Source organism: Somniosus microcephalus, chromosome 22, assembly GCF_052327205.1.
Source record: "Somniosus microcephalus isolate GS21.2 chromosome 22, FLI_Smic_1.0, whole genome shotgun sequence".
Taxonomy (NCBI): Eukaryota; Metazoa; Chordata; class Chondrichthyes; order Squaliformes; family Somniosidae; genus Somniosus; species Somniosus microcephalus.
Genome location: NC_141008.1, coordinates 57017771 through 57036993, shown reverse-complemented (window position 1 = coordinate 57036993; position 19223 = coordinate 57017771). Strand labels below are relative to the sequence as shown.

General features: G+C 47.9%; 1 protein-coding gene across 4 annotated transcripts in view; it reads right to left on the bottom strand.

Annotated features, from left to right (window-relative positions):
- Positions 1-11484: 11484 nt before the first annotated feature.
- LOC147102413 (galectin-4-like) overlaps positions 11485-19223 on the bottom strand; it is a 32461-nt gene continuing 24722 nt past the window's right edge. For all 4 annotated transcript variants that reach the window (XM_085964824.1, XM_085964825.1, XM_085964822.1 and 1 more), the window contains 3 exons: positions 16569-16657; positions 15596-15764; positions 11485-11742 (listed from right to left, as the gene is read on the bottom strand). In XM_085964824.1, coding sequence (XP_085820950.1) covers positions 11596-11742; positions 15596-15764; positions 16569-16657 — 405 coding nt within the window. In that variant the 3' untranslated portion in view covers positions 11485-11595. The remainder of the gene's footprint in view (positions 11743-15595; positions 15765-16568; positions 16658-19223) is intronic.

Genomic DNA, 19223 nt, shown 5'->3' with positions numbered 1-19223 from the left:
GGAGGGGGAAGGGGAACTCCTGCCGAGATTTTGGTCCAAATAAAGAAACGAGTCAGCACCACCAAAACTGACCTGAGGGGGGGTAACCAGGTTTGAGTCAACCACGCCTCAGTGGGTCGCACTCTCGCCTCTGAGTCAGAAGGTTGTGGGTTCAAGTCCCACTCCAGAGACTTGAGCACGTAATCCAGACTGACGCTCCCAGTGGAGTACTGAGGTAGTGCTGCAGTGTCGGAGGTGCCGTCTATCGGATGAGATATTAAGATGTCGGGTGGATGTTAAAGATCCCACAACACTATTTCGAAGAAGAGCAGGGGAGTTCTCCCCGGTATCCTGGCCAATATTTATCCCTCAACCAACATCATTAAAACAGATTATCTGGTCATTATCACATTGCTGTTTGTGGGAGCTTGCTGTGTGCAAATTGGCTGCTGCGTTTTCTACATTACCGGCACGGACTCGATGGGCCAAATGGCCTCCTTCTGTGCTGTATGACTCTATGACATATGACTATATTACAACAGTGACTACACTTCAAAAAGTACTTCATTGGCTGTAATGTGCTTTGGGACGTCCTGAGGTTGTTAAAGATACTATAGAAATACAATTTCTCTCTTACAATGTCCAATTACTACAGCAACTCATCTATGCAGTATTTTGAGTTAAGTTTGTGCCTACAGTGAGCTATGATCACTTCTCGCTCTGTAACCCAGCATCAAATGTTGCTCAGGTACAGCGTGGGTTAGAAGAAGAATAAAGCTCCCTCTAATCTGTCCCAACAGACCTTAAATCTCAACCTCAGCACAGTACTCTATAACAACACTGGCACTTTCTGTTTTCCACCTCAACTCTAGAGCAAGCCTTTGGCTTAGTGTAGTAATCCCGCCTCAGACTCAGAGGGGTTTTAACCCCCACTCTAAACAGTCTCAGTGAGCAGAGACTGGAGCTCTGGCTCTGAATTCTGGGTTGACACAGAATCATAGAATATTAAAGCACAGGAGGAGGCCATTCGGACCATTGTGCCTGTGCCGGCTCTTTGGTAGAGCTATCCAATTAATCCCACTCCCCTGCCCTTTCCCCACAGCCCTGCAAATTTTTTCCCTTCAAGTATTTATCCAGTTCCCTTTTGAAAGTTACTGTTGAATCTGCTTCCACCGCCCTTTCAGGCAGCGCATTCAAGATCAACAACAACAACCTGTATTTCTATAGCACCTTTAACGTAGTAAAACGTCCCAATGGGCTTCACAGGAGTATTAAAAGACAAAAAATTTGACACCGAGCCACATAAGGAGAAATTAGGGCAGGTGACCAAAAGCTTGGTCAAAGAGGTAGGTTTTAAGGAGCATCTTAAAGGAGGAAAGAGAGGTAGCGAGGTGGAGAGGTTTAGGCAGGGAATTCCAGAGCTTAGGGCCCAGGCAACAGAAGGTACGGCCACCAATGGTTGAGCGATTATAATCAGGGATGCTCCAGAGGACAGAATTAGAGGAGCACAGATATTATATAGGATATACGGCACAGAAACAGGCCATTCGGCCCAACCAGTCCATGCCGGCGTTTATGCTCCACTCGAGACTCCTCCAGTCTTTTCTCATCTATTAGCATAACCCTCTACTCCCTTTTCCCTCATACACTTATCTAGCCTCCCCTTAAATGCATCTATACTATTTGCTTCAACCACTCCCTGTGGTAGCGAGTTCCACATTCTCACCACTCTTTGAGTAAAGAAGCTTCTTCTGAATTTCCTATTGGATTTCTTGGTGACTATCTTATATTGATGGCCTCTAGTTATGCTCTTGCCCACAAGTGGAAATATCTCAGAGGGGAGTTGTGGGGATGACAGAGATTACAGCGATAGGGAGGGGCGATGGCATGGAGGGATTTGAAAACAAGGATGAGAATTTTGAAATCGAGGCGTTGCTTAACCGGGGAGCCCATGTAGGTCAGCGGGCACAGGGGCGATGGGTGAATGGGACTTGGTGTGAGCTAGGACACGAGCAGCCGAGTATTGGATGACCTCAAGTTTACGTAGGGTAGAATGTGGGCGGCCAGCCAGGAGTGCGTTGGAATAGTCAAATCTAGAGGTAACAAAGGTATGGATGAGGGTTTCAGCAGCGGATGAGCTGAGGCAGGGGCGGAGACGGGTGATGTTACGGAGGTGGAAATAGATCATAACTCGCTTTGTAAAAAAAATGTTTCCTCATGTCGCCTTTGGTTCTTTTGTCAATTACCTTCAATCTGTGTCCTCTGGTTACCGACCCTCCTGTCAGTGGAAACAGTTTCTCCTTATTTACTCCATCAAAACCCTTCATAATTTTGAACACCTCTATCACATCTAGTGGGATACTGGGTCTGGTGGCATCCCAATCGCATGGGTTGTAGGAGTCCATAAACCCTCCCACTATATAGGACTAACCACCCTATCAGCTGGTATAAAGGTGGCTAAGGCCATGTAAGGCACTGTTAATCAGCCTGTGAATCCTTCCACTACTTCACACTATTTGAGTGTCAACCTCCGTGGGTCGCACCCTCACCTCTGAGTCAGAAGGTTGTGGGTTCGAGTCCCACTCCAGAAACTTTAGCATAAAAATCCAGGCTGCCACTGCCAATGCGGTGCTGCACTGTCGGAGGTGCCGTCTTTCGGATGAGATGCCTGCTATCTGTAGGGGGGCATCTTTTACCTGGTTTACGGTAATTTACCTGGTCAGCAGCCTTTGCCTGCACTCTGACCAATTCCAATCTTTTACCTGGTTTATGGTAATTCACCTGGTCAGGCAGCCTTTTGCTGCTACACTGTAAACCAATTTCCAAACAGCGGTTTCGAATCGCTACCCCACCTTCCAGTTCTTACTGAAGGACTTATTGTCACGGGGCCGTGCATTCACGGGGCCGTTATGCTAGGGTTTCGGTAGTGGACCCAAGTGCAGGAAACCTATCCAAGGACTCGAGACCGGGTAGAACTCGAAAGATGCTTCACTTGATACTCGAAAACACAGAGGCATGGTAACGCTCGAAAGGAGATTCACTTGAGACTCAAAAACACAGACTCGAGAGAGCTGCTACTTGCAGGCAGGCGAACCCAGGACTGACCAAAGAGGACAGGAAACAGGAAGCTTAAATACAGGCCAGAGTGGTCACGTGACATAATTAATCAAATGAGACGGGAGATAAATACATTAACAAGACACAGGTGAGGCCAGAGGCATAGAGGACAAGACAAGGACAAAAACAAACAACTTTATTAACTAGCCTAATTACTCTGATGAGATCAATTACTCGAGAAACAGGTGAGGAGAGGGGCCCAAAGGCACGGCAGCAGTGCACCGAAGCCTCAAAAACCACCCTCAGGTGGCGAGCAGAGGGAAGTGCTGCTGAAGCCGTTACACTTATAATTAATTATATATTAAAACGGACAACTGGTCTGGGTGTGAGAAAGTCAAACTTTATTTAAACTAAAGAAACTATAATCAAATTTTAAACTATACCACACGAACACAGTAATTACAGTAAAATTGCTTAACAGGGGAAGGCAGACGGCAAAAATGAGGGATTAATGGCTACAATGTTGATTAAACAATCATAGCAATTTCCCCTTAATTACCACCCCCTAACTCCTTACTAGGTTGCCTCGCTGAGGAGTCAGAAACCCTGCTCACCTGTGGTCCAGTGAAGTAAGAGAGAGATAGCTTCTCAGGAGCTGTCTTTTATATCCTGCCAACTCCTGTTTGGCGCTGAAAAAGTCTGTGTGCAAAATTTGCGCCCAAAAGTTCCAATATACAAGAGAAGGACTGTGATTGGCTGATTCAAAGTGGTTGGAGTGGTTTAATATGTCTGCACTCTGGGGCCGAAGTGTACCCGCCCACATCCGGAGTTCACCTGGGCTAAAACAAAAGGGAATCCAACTGCCCTATTGTTCTGAGTAATGGGTGATTCAAACCCATCCATACTGATCTGTCCCCTATCAAAGTCCTTTTTCCGGGGTTTAGATGTATCCATTGCGTGTGAGTGGTGTTGAAATGGGGCTAGATTGCTGTGTAAACAGAGCCAATTATTCTGCAGTTTAGTTCAAGTGGGTTAATCCCACAGAGCTCCTCGATTCCGGTGTTGTCCACGTGCTGCAACACAACCTTTTGCAGTCCTGGGCATATTTTAAAACATTGTCCTACCCAGAGACAATTCAAATCACACAATTTCTTCGTCCACGATGTGGACCAATATTTTCCGATCATCAGGGATTTAGCGAACCCCTACAGTCCCCCCTTTTGATACTTCCAACTTGATTGTAATATCCACTCGAAGGAGTGAGCAAACTTTTCTGACCCCCGACAAACAACCATCCCCTGTGTTTACCTATAGCTATCTACCACTTATCCCCCGACCCATCTATTCCCCTAAAATTTCAAGGAAAACCGTGGTACGGTAGGCATCTTACAGATACATCAGTTTACAATAAGGGGACTCATACCCCTGCATCACTTGTTACATTATAACCTATTACAAAATGTTGCAATCTTAGTTATACAATGTAATCAAAATGATCCCAAGCATGGAGAGGGTCCTTCGCCTCTGCTCAACTTGGAGTCATCACAAAATGATCCCAAGCACGGAGAGGGTCCTACGCCTCTGCTCAATTTGGGGCTGTAACACAAAATACAAAAAAAAATCTTGAACATGCTTAAACAAACCCCGACCATCACGTGCCAATGATGGGTCATGAAAATTCGAGTGGGTATTGCTCTTCCCACCCGGGCAGTAAATGTTCCTTCCACCCCCCCTTTGAATGGTCTTAAACCTTTAAAACATACAGAATGGATTTACAGACCAGCCTGCTCCACCAGCCCCGAGCCGTTCCCTTGTCCCTTTGTGGAGGCGGGGTACCCCTCATGTTTAAAATTACCTTGGCACAGACCGAGACCGGAGAGTATGGGATCACGACTGCCAGCCCCTCCCCCTCCCGTCTACCCTTGACTGGCTGCAGAAAATGATGGGTGCCTGTGTGGCGGCTCTGGCTGGCCCCACACTCAAACTTGGATCCCAGATCCGGCCACCCACTCATCCTCCCCAGCCACACTTACACTCTAACTTTTCCCGTGGGCCCCAGGTGAGTTCCTCCTTCCCCCGAATGCACCCACGCAACTCTTGGGTCTCCCCCTCCCCTTTACAATGATTCCAAGCCATCACCACCCACTCCCGGGGTGGTGATGGCTTCCCCACCATGACTCCTCAACAGCGAGGTCTCCCGCAAGTGAACTTCGGTCAGGATAGTGCTGGGTTGGGGGCCATGCCCCACCCAGCTGGGGCCATCTCTTCCATGTAGGAAGAGTAGGCAAGTTCCACCGGACCCTGTCCGGTTTCTCCCGAAGGTCGCTGTGGGGTTTCCCTCTGGATTCGTCCAGTGGCGAGGTGATCCCCAACATTCTGTATCCATATCTTCATTCGATGCCCAGCTTGGGCTGGGCGAACAGGGCTGCTTCTTCATCCAATCTCCTGCAAAAGAACTTAAAAGGACATGCAGCCAGGTCTCACTGACCTGCTGCCTTAGGTGGAGGCGTGGTCGGGTCCCTCGACCTCGGACCAAAAATACAAACATTTGGCACACTTGTAAACTTAAACTTCTAAACTTAAAACTACCAGTTAATTCTAAACTTAAAATACACCTTAAAAGCACGCTATATTCAAACCAAAGCTATAATACAAATGCCGCCCGTCTCCGGACGGCCAGGCTAATCTCTGGCATTGTCGCAGATTACTGCTGGCTGCAGCGAAGCTGGACTGCTTCCTGCCTCTGGTCCCTCGCAGCTTATGGCTGTTGATTGGGGACCTCTGTTTTTTGGCCCCTCCCCGGTTCGGGAGACTGCCCTACTCCACTGTAAAGTGGGTGACCATCTTGTCTCGGGCTTGCGGACCCGCTGAGACCTTCTGAGGGGCGTCTCTGTGGGGGAAACTTTGGCTGGCGGACCCTGAGCTTGGGTCACAGCCTTAGCTGGCTGGGAACCTTCTCCCCCTGATGCAAACATCCCGGGCTGTATAAGATACCTGGCAGCCTGCCGGTACTCCGGGTTTGTCTCCTTTTCCCTACCCACTCCTGTACTGGGGGCAGGTATTCCCTCACCACCCACTGCTGGTGGCTGGAAATTTTCCTCCCCATGTCCAAAACCTGGTACCAGCTCCCCTGCAAGAGGGACTGCTATCCCTGCCTCCCCAGGGTCCCACACCATAGGGGGGACCACTCTGGAAGCGGGCTGGGAAGCTTGTCCCTTTAAACAGGCGACTGCACCTGCGCAAACTTCCTCCCGAGTCCCTCGGCAGAGGCTGTGAAGCCTCTGTCTTCAAACAGGCGATTGCGCCTGCGCAGGGAAACCGAAAAGGAGCCGCGGGGGTCCCGCCGGCAACTGCACCTGCGCAAACCTCCTCCTCGGTGTCCCGCGGCAGAGGCTGTGAAGCCTTTGGCTTCAAACAGGCGACTGCGCCTGTGTGGGAAAACTTAGAAAGAGCCGCTGGGTTCCCGCAGGCAACTGCACCTGTGTGAACAATTTCTTTAAAGGGCTGGGGAACTGCTATACTAGCATAGGCAACCGCGCCTGCGCGTTCGATTTGCTTGAAAAAGATAGGAAGAACCGCTGGGTCTTCCAAGCAGGCCACTGCACCTGCGCGTATGTATTGGGAAGCGGGGACCTTTAAACGGCCGACTGCGCCTGCGCGCTCAGCCTCACAGTGAGCAAGAGCCGCTGGGGGTTCCAAGTTCGTGACTGCGCCTGCGCGAACCTGGTGTTGGCAAACCGCTCCCCTCAGGCGCGCGGCCACGCCTGCACGGGAAAACTGAAGAGGATCCGCTGGGGGTACGGGCTGGGGAACCGCGCTTGCGCGAACCTGGTCTAGGGAAACTTCTCCCCTCAGGCGCGCGACTGCGCCTGCGTGAACCTCTTGTTCAGAAGGCTGGGGAATTCCTGCCTCCAGACCAGCAACTGCGCATGCGCAGGCAGTCTTTTCAAGGTGCTGCTCCTCCCTGGAGCCCCCCAGGCGATGTCTTGTGAATGGATTGGCAGCAGCCTGCAGATTTCTAATCTCAGGTTGCTGTTTCTCTGGTTTTGAGCCACATTACTTGCTCAAATTTAAACTTTGGTTCGAATTTAAGCTTTTGCCAAAAGTTAGGTCCCACTGGGGCGGGGAAGTGTCCCAATTTGTGGGCTGGACAACTTTTCCCTGGAAACAAGCCACAGTGCCTGTCTTTACAGGCTGTGACCTTGAACTTGTCTGGTCAGCAAACTCATGTTCTCTTACCCGGGTGGCTTTAAATGGGGAATTTTGGACTTGGACCTGCCTTTGGTCTGGGGCCAAAACTATTCCGTGTGCCTCCCTTGTCCCGGATTTCTGCTACCGGACCTGCTCTACAGGGGTCCCAGAACTCTCCTTCCCTGTTCCCCTGCTTAAGCAGCTTAGTCCTCCTTAACTCCATACCCAAATTCTCTATCTTTCTGTTACATGGGGTATGATCTGCTCCACTAAACCTTTGGTCGCAGGCCAGCTTATAAGCGTGCTTTTACCTCCCTAACCATTTCCTCCTGCTCTGTTACTTCTGAGGTGAGGCGGGCATTCTCTTCCCGCAGTCTCATCTCGTTACCCTTTGCTTCAGTAAACTGGCACTTTAGGAACTCTATCTCATGCCTCGCATGGCTTTTGCGCTCGCTAGCTTCTTGGGTGAGGTGTGCAATTTCCTCCTGTAGCCTCATCTCACTGTCCCTCGCCTCTGTGACTTCCTGCACAAGGTGCTCTATAAATGCCTGGCATTTCGTGACCTCTAGTGTGAGGCGTGCATTCTTTTCCCGCACCCTCATCCCACTACCTCTGGCCTCGTTCACCTCTCTTATGAGGCGTTCTACCTCCGCCTGGCATTTTTCAAGCTGGGACTCCCGATTCTTGGCCTCTTTAACCTCCTCCTGCACCCTCATCTCACCCTTCTTAACCCAGCCACCTATACCATGATAGGTCAGCCTACATGCTGCCGCTAACATCCGCAGGGCTACCCACATAATGAAAACGAGAGAAACAAGAGCTGATGCTTTCTCCAGATCCAGACCACTTATCATATCAAGAACTGCCCCCAGTCCTGCCGCGGCCGCCAATGTGTAGGGGAACATCTTTTACCTGGTTTACGGTAATTTACCTGGTCAGCAGCCTTTGCCTGCACTCTGACCAATTCCAATTTTTTACCTGGTTTACGGTAATTCACCTGGTCAGGCAGCCTTTTGCTGCTACACTGTAAACCAATTTCCAAACAGCATTTTTGAATTGCTACCCCACCTTCCAGTTCTGACTGAAGGACCTATAATTAATGATATATTAAAACGGACAACTGGTCTGGGTGTGAGAAAGTCAAACTTTATTTAAACTAAAGAAACTATAATCAAATTTTAAACTATACCACACGAACACAGTAATTACAGTAAAATTGCTTAACAGGGGAAGGCAGACGGCAAAAACAAGGGATTAATGGCTACAATGTTGATTAAACAATCTTAGCAATTTCCCCTTAATTACCACCCCCTAACTCCTTACTAGGTTGCCTTGCTGAGTAGTCAGAAACCCTGCTCACCTGTGGTCCAGCGAAGTAAGAGAGAGATAGCTTCTCAGGAGCTGTCTTTTATATCCTGCCAACTCCTGTTTGGTGCTGAAAAAGTGTGTGCGCAAAATTCGTGCCCAAAAGTTCCAATATACAAGAGAAGGACTGTGATTGGCTGATTCAAAGTGGTTGGAGTGGTTTAATGTGGCTGCACTCTGGGGCCGAAGTGTACCCGCCCACATCCGGAGTTCACCTGGGCTAAAACAAAAGGGAATCCAACTGCCCTATTGTTCTGAGTAATGGGTGATTCAAACCCATCCATACTGATCTGTCCCCTATCAAAGTCCTTTTTCCAGGGTTTAGATGTATCCATTGAGTGTGAGTGGTGTTGAAATGGGGCTAAATTGCTGTGTAAACAGAGCCAATTATTCTGCAGTTTAGTTCAAGTGGGTTAATCCCTTAAGTCAATAAACAAACATCAATTGCTTCTGAGAAGGGAACTCCCTTTGATTGGCAGGTCTGACTGCCACTGTATTTGATCCTCCCACTTTTTCACAGACATACTCCACGAGCTGCGAGCTGCTTTTGTCCTTTTGGCTATGCTTTCTGACGGCCATTTTTTAAAACCCCTTTTGATTCACCAAACTCCAGGTAACAATTTTATTAAAATGTACTGTCTTAGAGTGTGCGAATTTTTCCACAGAGCTCCTCGATTCCGGTGTTGTCCACATGCTGCAACGCAGCCTTTTGCGGTCCTGGGCATATTTTAAAACATTGTCCTACCCAGAGACAATTCAAATCACACAATTTCTTCGTCCACGATGTGGACCAATATTTTCCGATCGTCAGGGATTTAGGGGATTTTGCGAACCCCTACATGTCTCGGGTGGACGTAAAAGATCCCACAGCACTATTTCGAAGAGGAGTAGGGGCGTTCTCCCCAGTGTCCTAGGGCCAATGCTTATCCCTCAATCAACATAATAAAACAGATGATCTGGTCATTATCACGTTGCTGTTTGTGGGAGCTTGCTGTGCGCAAATTGGCTGCCGTGTTTCCTACATTACAACAGTGACCACACTTCAAAAAGTACTTTGTTGGCTGTAAAGCGCTTTGGGACGTCCCGAGGTCGTGAAGGCGCTGTAGAAATGTAAGTCTTTCTTTCTTCTCTTCTCCAAGGGAAGAGTGTGAAGATACAAAACACAACTATCCTGGTCACCGCTTCGAGTGAGAAAACGGGTAGGGAGTTGTCCTGATGGCCGAGTCAACATCTTCAACCAAAAAACAAATGCCGATTAACCGTGTATTCATCTTATTGCTGTTAACTGGATCTTGGCTTCTGTAATTCTCTAGTCACTACGTTTCACGGAATTCATTGTACGTGAAGTACTTCGGGAAATGTGATAAGGCACTAAATGTGTCTTCGTTCCCTTTAAATTATCCTCATCCCATCCTTCACTTCATGATTTATTTTCAATTTATTCTTCCAACGTGATCCTTTCCCATTCTTTTTCTTTAAAAGTGGCTCTTATTGCTGTGTCAGATTTATCCCATTTAGGCCCAGCTTTAACAAATTGCTAAAATGTAAATACATTTCAGGGAAGGGGAGGAAGGCGCTAAGCAGCTGTCAGTCTCGCTCCATGAATGAGAGAGCCAAAGATAACAAGGAATGGAGTCAGCCCAAGAGGGACACCAGTAAGATTTAGATAGTTCCAACTACAATAGTTAGGAATCGGGGGAAATTTGAAATGAATAGCAAGACATTAATAGTTTGAAGGAGATGGGTAAACTTGATGGGAATTGTTCGCTGTAGAGAAGGGTTCTAGATAGGAATCTGCACATTAGGTATAGCCAGGAATGCATTTTATTGTTACAGATAAGGTATCAGAGTTAGCAGTGTTGGCCATTGAAGGACAAAGCACGGGATAGGTTTCTGGAAAGAGAAGTGATTGAGTGAAATGGTGAGAAGGCTGGTAGGTAGGGACTGAGATCCATCACAAAGGGAGAGAGGCCTGTTGGGTCTAAAAGCTCTTTCCCGGTTCTGAAAATCTTTAGGTTCTTATCCTAACACCAGGCACCAAACCAGATCAGCCTTTGAACTAAAAACAAATCCGATTTGTTCAGTTCATTACTGCCTGGTACACTGGTGAAGTTTGGTGTTTTGGCGCCTTGTAGAAAGGTACAGCCATTACCTACAAAAAGATAATCAGTTAAAATACAGGGAAAAAAAGACAACATTCTGCCATTTCCTGAAAGGTTTATTGAAGTAATACAATTCAGTGATAAATCAGACTAATCACAGTAGTTACTGGGAGTAGGTGAATTTTTTCTTAAGGACCTCTAGAATACGGAGAACTTGTAAAATACTCTACGGTAAATAAAGGGATGGCGTGGCTAGAACGGAGAGCGTGCAAGTCTCATGGAAATGCAGCCAAACAGAAGGCTGGAGGGAGAGAATGGACAGAGTTAGACCGGCACCATCCAATCGCACTGCAACACAAACCGTCTGGGTGAAATCTCTCTCAGCAAAAGGGGAGAACTTAGCAATGGTTCGCCTCCGCAATGAATGATCTGCTCATGTAACTAACGAACACACAACCTTGAAATGTTCAATTTAATTAATTATTGAAAAATATGTATCTCCTTTTTTCATTAAAAGAGGTATTTCACTCCAAGGATACAGAAGCTGGATTTTATAAATTGGTGGTTATTTTTCATAATTTTTTGGAGGGGTGTTAATAACATACCAGATCAGATATGCAGAAATGACTATCACAAAATGGCCAAACATTTAATTCTTTAGCCCACATTTTACTCAGTGTGTGATTCCTTTACAAACTCTCCCAGTTAGATGGCCCTGAACCACTGCAGAAGCATTGTCTGCTCCAAGCCTTAATGGAACCCCTCATACCCCCCACTTCAACCCCTCACCCCCCACCTCCCACCAGCACCCGATGCCCAAGCTCTGCAAAAACAAGTGAGATGTGACAAAACGCCAGAGGCGGACGATCACTGAACACGAGTGAGATTCGGAGGCTGAGCTTTAAGTGCGGACGCTGGAGAGAGTCACGTCTCCTTCGATTTGCAGCTCATTGATCTGTTGGATGGGTTGGTAGCGATGATTGAAATCAAAGACGTGACGTCCGTTTACAGACACCCTGAAGCAAAGGGCCTCGCACAGAATGGCAATCTGACAGAGTAAGAAGAACACCAATGAATGGCCAGGTTAGTGACTAGCGAGATCCACTCCTGCCCCTACTCCCCTTCCTCCAGCCTGGAACAGAATGAGAGTGGCAACACAGTGAAGAAAGCAATCACGGTTGTCCACCCCTTTCCTATAGAGTGGCAAATGGTGAGGGAGGTGGCGAGATCCAACGACCCATTTATAATGTAGATGGATTGTGTTTTTATTTGTGGATCATGCCTGGACTCCAAGGGTTAAATTATGAAGAGACAAACTAGGTTTGTATTCCCTAGAATTTGGAAGGTTAAGCAGTGATTTAATCAAAGCTTTCAAGATATTAAGGGGAACTGATAGTTTCCATTGGTTGGGAGTCTAGGACTCGGGGACTTTTTAACCTTCTGGACTCAACATTGAGTTCAACAATTTCACACCATAACCTCTGCCCCTATTTTTTCACATGACAGCTGTTGATGATTCTGCCATTCCCATTTACACCTCTTCTAGACCCACATTTTGTTTCTTTACTTGTCCCATTACCATCTCCTTTTTCTTTGTACAATCATCCCTTTTGTCTCTTAATCCACCCTATCACAGACCTTCCCTTTTGTTCTTTCCTCCCCTCTTTCTCTGCCCCTGCACTTGCTTAAAAATCTGTTACATCTCTAACTTTTGCCAGTTCTGACGAAGGGTCATCGACCTGAAACGTTAACTCTGTTTCTCTCTCCACAGGTGCTGCCTGACCTGCTGAGTATTTCCAGCAGTCTAAAAATTAAGAGCCAGATCTTTCCGGAGTGAAATTAGGAAACACTCCTACACACAAAGGGTGGTAGACGTTTGGAACTCTCTTCCGCAAACGGCAATTGACGCTGGATCAATTGTTAATTTTAAATCTGAGATTGATGGATTTTTGTTAACCAAAGGTATTAAGGGATATGGGGCAAAGGCGGGTAGATGGAGTTAGGTCCCAGATCAGCCATGATCGCATTGAATGGCGGAACAGGCTCGAGGGGCTACTCCTGTTCCTACGTGGTGGGGGTGCACTTCACACAGGCCAAGCCATGACACCTGGGAGGGAGTTACAAAGAGCGATTATCAAGAGTTACCCAATCAAAAGGCAGAGATGGAAAGTCAGAGCCTTAGCTGCAATTCATCAGTTTTCATTCCTTTTCCCAGGGCCTCATAATTGGGATAGCGTTTTAAAACTCGTCATCAATTCCAGGGTGTGCTTGTGTTGCAGCTGAGGTTCCCCCCCCCGCCAACCCAACCCCTCCAGCAGCCCACAGAGAATTGAGGGTCCTCTCAAGATCAGGGTTAGTGCACATCAGGAAGTGAGGCAGACCGGAGCTGCGGCATTGAAAGGTTTTCTGGGGCAGTTCACACTGTTCATCATAGTGTTCTAACTAGGTTAAAGGCGCCATATAAATGCAAGTTGTTGCTGTAGTTGTTATAGCATGCCGAGCATGCTCACACACCTAAACGGGCAACGAGAATAGATTCCACGCAGTCCTTCAAATAGGAAGCTGGAGAAGTAACCGAGAGGAGGAGGACATTCCCAGTTAGAAAGAATAAATTGGGATTAGAGGATTGATGGGTCACTTATCATCTCCGGGAGCTTCACTCAATCGCAATAGTGAGTCGGAGAGGAATTTCCAAATGTTTTTCCTAATTAGGCTACAGGTCTTTTAAAAACCCTTTCTGGGACATTGCGTGTTTTGGGGGGGGGGGGGGGGGGGGGGGGATGATGGGTAAGTGGCATAATTGGCTGCGCCATGTCTGATGGGGCAGGTCTGATGATCTGTCCCATTCTATTAAACACACTGTGGAACAAGACAGAGTCACTGGTGAATGCAGCCTCTGGTTGACAACTCTTTGGGGTTTCATAGAACGATACAGCACAGGAGGCCATTCAGCCCATCGTGCCTGTGCTGGCTCTTTGGTGGAGCTGTCCAATTAGTCTCACTCCCCTGCTCTTTCCCTAGAGCTCTGTAATTCCACCCCCCCCCCCCCTCAAGTATTTATCCAATTCCCTTTTGAAAGTTACTATTGAATCTGCTTCCACCGCCATCATGTTTCCTCTCGTCACCTCTGGTTCTTTTGCCAATCACCTTAAATCTGTGTCCTGGACGGCCTCCCATATTCCACCCTACGTAAACTTGAGGTCATCCAAAACTCGGCTGCCCGTGTTCTAACTCGCACCAAGTCCCGTTCACCCATCGCCCCTGGGCTCACTGACTGACATTGGCTCCCGGTTAAGCAACGCCTCGATTTCAAAATTCTCATCCGTGTTTTCAAATCCCTCCATCCCAGCGGGCTTAGCAGGCCAATCAAGGGGAAGCCGGTTACAGAGAACGTCAGCGTATGACGTTTCATCTGTCAAAAATTTTTGACAAATGAATTGTCATCGTTTGCCAGCTCTGTGAAGCTGTCAATCACTGACATTCTCTGCTGTTCGATGAGTCCTTGTATTCAAGACTCATCAAACCTTTTATGAGCAGAAATTAGATGGTTGTTGCATTGGAGAATGCAGCAGCCATCGGTCATCTCTGCCGGTGAGATGCGAGACTCTCCGCATCCCCAACTGTTGAAGCCTGCAGGAAGAAACAAAGGTAAGTAAACATTTTCTATCACTTTCCTCTCACCTCACATACTTACCTCTCCACACTTGCACCCATCACTTACCTTCACAGCGCACTTTTGCACCCCTCTGACCCCCGCAGACCCACTGCTCGCCTCGGTGACCCTGGCGTGGCTCGCAGCCTTCGGGAAGCCCACACTTGTGTGGGTAAAATGGGGATAAATCCTCTTATCTGCTTGTTAACTACCCGTTAACTAACAGGCAGTTAAGTGGCTGTAATCCCATTCCCACTTCCAGGAGATGGGACCCGGCACGGGTCGGCTACCCGTCTCCCGGGAAGATGGCATGGAGGCGGGTTGGGGGCGGGATGGGCACCCGCCCCCAGGTTCTACCATTTTGTCGGCAGTTCCTCCTCCCCAGGGCTGGCAAGATCGCGCCAACTGTTTTAACATGATAACGTTAACTCATTTAAGACAAGTGAAAAATAGCACAGACAGGAATTTAGCATCAATGCATTAAGCAGTGCGCTAAAAATAATAAGCATGCAGGAAACTAAACCTATGACTTCCTGGGCATTCTGGGTCCCACCATCTATTTTGGTGGTGGAACCAATAATGGAATAACACGCGCCAATGACTGGCGGAAAACCAGTTCCAAAGGACGCCTCTCAGCCAAACAAGACTAAGAACTCTGCAGATTGACCCTGTTGTCTTGGAGACGTGACCAGCTCAACCTCAGCTCAAGGCTGGTGGTCCAACTGAGCCCCGAATAGATCAACACATTGAAAAATATATTGCCCTTCAGATCACAGGCAAACAAGGAGACGTTCCTCGTCTCCCCACGACTTTTTCTTAAAATTCATTCATTCATTCATTCATTCATTCATTCATGGGATGTGGGCATCACTGGCAAGGTCGGCATTTATTGCCCATCCCTAGTTTCCCTCGAGAAGGTGATGGTGAGCTGCCTTTGTGAACCGCTGCAGTCCGTGTGGCGATTGTACTTTGTAGCGGTTTGATACAACCGAGTGGTTTGCTCGGCCATTTCATTGGGCAGTTAAGAGTCAACCACATTGCTGTGGGATCTGGAGTCACATAAAAGCCAGACCGGGTAAGGACGGCAGATTTCCTTCCCTAATAAAGGACATTAGTGAACCAGTGGGTTTTTACGACAATCCGGTCACCAAACTACAGTGATAGGTATGCATTGTGAGCACCAAGTGTGAGCTGTGCTTCCCCTTCTCCTGTCGCTAGGCGTGCAAACTGGTTCAGGAACGGCACCCACCTCGAACAGCTGTCCGGGAGAAAATGGATTTTCGGCCAAACTCCTCTCCTCCGTGCCCCAGCTACTCTGGATGCAGCTGTTTCGCACAACTGCGTTTTCACTGCGGAATCGAGGACTGATATGAAAAGCGATGTCGGTAGAATTGCTCGGCTTCAGGTTAATAAAAAAACTGGCAGAGGAGAAAAAAAATGAAGAGTGAGAGAGACCAGGCAGCAATGGAGCTTCTCTGCAGCAGCACAATGCAACAAAACATAGAAACATAGAAGATAGGAGCAGGAGTAGGCCATTCGGCCCTTCGAGCCTGCTCCGCCATTCAACGAGATCATGGCTGATCATCCAAACCCCAGCACCCGGTCCCTACACCGACAGCCATCCCACCCAAGCCCTATGCCCGTAACCCCATAACCCCACGTATTTAATCCCCCCTAACACTAAGGGCCAATTTTTATCATGGCCAATCAACCTAACCCGCACATCTTTGGACTGTGGGAGGAAACCAGAGCACCCGGAGGAAACCCACGCAAAGACGGGGAGAATGTGCAAACTCCACACAGACAGTCACCCGAGGCCGGATTTGAACCCGGGTCCCTGGCGCTGTGAGGCAACAGTGCTAACCACTATGCCACAGTGGACTTCATTAGTGATCTGCAGCCCATGACCTGGGTCTAGTTTCCCCTTATTCTCACTCCCAACTACGCATCTCCTCCCCCACTGAAGCGAAGCAAAGGCACTTCCCCAGCATTCTGAGTCCCAGCTAAGTCCGGTAGCAGAGCCTATACAGAACAATAGAGGCCCCCACCTTGCTGAGAACCAACTCCAAAAGGATCCTCTTGTTAACTACCTGGCATCTCTCACCGGGAAAATAACGGGGAAAATCCAGGTCCAGGTCATGGAATTGCCCACGACATTCCCACATTGAAACCGCTAAGCTGGCCCCTGCTCCTATAAGCTGCGAATGTCAGAGGTCACCTACTTGTCGGGATTCGGCGCGACAGTCCCCTGGATCACAACAGATCTCGACAGAAAGAGCCCTCCAAGGATCGTAGCCTTGTATGGAACTTGCTGCAAGAAAACACAATTTAAAAAAAAAAATTCATATCGTGACCACAATCCTTCCACACTGGGCACTTCAAATAAGAAGGGGACTTATAAACACACAAGATAGGAGCAGGAGTAGGCCATTCGGCCCCTCGAGCCCGCTCCGCCATTCAATGAGATCACGGCTGATCATCCAAATTCAGTACCCTGTCCCTGCCTTCTCCCCATATCCCTTGATCCCTTTAGCCTTAAGAAATATATCTAACGCCTTCTTGAATATAGTTAATGAATTGGCCTCAACTGCCCTGTGTGGCAGAGAATTCCACAGGTTCACCACTCTCTGGGTGAAGAAATTCCTCCTCAAATCAGTTCTAAATGGCTTACCCCTTATCCTTAGACTGTGACCCCTGGTTCTGGATTCCCCTGTCATCGGGAACATTCTTCCTGCATCTAGCCTGTCTAGTCCTGTTAGAATTTTATAAGTTTCAATGAGATCCCCTCTCATTCTTCTAAACTCCAGTGAATATAAGCCCAATCGACCCAATCTCTCCTCAAACGTCATTCCTGCCATCCCAGGTATCAGCCTTACAGAGGTACATAAAACAGCAGTAAGTGGTATAGGAAGGGTTACTCTGGGGCACTGCTGCACGTTAAACAGTGACGTTAGGGCAAGGGGACACAGGTTCAAATGAGCAGAAGGCAAACATTAGGACTGATGTCAGGAGGTTTTTCATGGAATGGGCTGCTGGGCATTCGCTAAGTCAAGGCGAAAAACTCTGGGAATCCTTTAAAGGAGAGAATTGGAGGCTGTGATGGAGGAGGGGTGAGGACTTGACAGCCTTTCTAGATGGGATGAGCAAAGATGAGGCCAAATGGCTATCCTCATCCATAACTATCCTGCAAGAGGATAGACCGAGTAATTACAGGCCAGTCAGCCTAACCTCGGTGAAGGGAAAATTATTGGAAAGAATTTTGAAGGACAGGATAAATCTTCATTTAGAAAGACACGGATTAATCAAGGATAATCAGCAGGGATTTGTTAAGGGAAGGTCGTGTCTGACAAACTTGATTGAATTTTTTGAGGAGGTAACAAGGAGGGTAGATGAGGGTAGTGCGTTTGATGTAGTGTATATGGACTTTTCGCAAGGCTTTTGATAAGGTTCCACATGGCAGACTGGTCACGAAGTTAAAAGCCCATGGGATCCAGGGCAAAGTGTCAAGTTGGATTCAAAACTGGCTCGGAGACAGGAAGCAGAGGGTAATGGTTGATGGGTGTTTGTGTGACTGGAAGGCTGTTTCCAGTGGGGTTCCGCAGGCCTCAGTACTGGGTCCCTTGCTTTTTGTGGTATATATCAATGACCTAGACTTGAATATAGGGGGTATAATTAAGAAGTTTGCAGATACAAAAATCGGCTGTGTGGTTGATACTGAATAAGGAAGCTGTAGACTGCAGGAAGATATCAATACATTGGTCAGGTGGGCAGAACAGTGGCAAATGGAATTCAATCCAGAGAAGTGTGAGGTAATGCATTTGGGAAGGGCTAACTAGGAAAGGGAATACACATTAAATGGTAGGACACTGAGTAGTGTAGAGGAACAAAGGGACATTGGAGTGCATGTCCACAGATCCCTGAAGGTAGCAGGCCAGGTAGATAAGGTGGTTAAGGCGGCATACGGAATGCTTGCCTTTATTAGCCGTGGCGTAGAATACAAGAGCAGGGGGGTTATGCTTCAACTGTATAAAACACTAGTTAGGCCTCAGCTAGAGTACTGTGTGCAGTTCTGATCACCACATTACAGGAAAGATGTGATTGCACTAGAGAGGGTACAGAGGAGATTTACAAGGATGTTGCCGGGATACAAGGTATGAGGAAAGACTGGATAGGCTGGATTTGTTTTCCTTGGAACAGAGGAGGCTGAGGGGAGACCTTATTGAGGTGTATAAAATTATGAGGGGCCTAGATAAAGTGGATAGAAAGGAGCTATTTCCCTTAGCAGAGGGGTCAAAAACCAGGGGGTACAGATGTAAAGTAATTGGTGGAAGGTTTAGAGGGGATTTGAGGGGAAATTTCTTCACCCAGAGGGTTGTGGGGGTCTGGAACTCACTGCCTGAAAGGGTGGGAGAGGCAGGAACCCTAACCACATTTAAAAAGTACTTGGATGTGCACTTGGGTTGCTCTAACCTGCAGGGCTACGGACCAAGAGCTGGGAAGTGGGGTTAGGCTAGATAGCTCTTTGTCGGCCGACGCGGACAGGATGGGCCGAAATGGCCTCCTTCCGTGCTGTAACTTTCTATGATTGTATGAGAGGGACAGGAGTGTAACGCAAGGCTGGCACTGCCACTGGTTTGGATTTATGGATTCGAAACTGGACTGAAAGGAGGACATTCGAGTTGCTGTACATAGCTTTAAAAGGTGTTCGTTGCACTTTTTAATTTGCACTATGGGTAGGTAGAGGTCTTTAATCACCACCTTCACTGGTGATGCTGTAAAATGAAGCCCGATAATCCTGCAGTGGGTCTCCAGCAGCGCCCGCCAGGTCAGTGCACGGGGCAACACAAGGACAGCATCAGTTCCCTCCAAAAATTCAA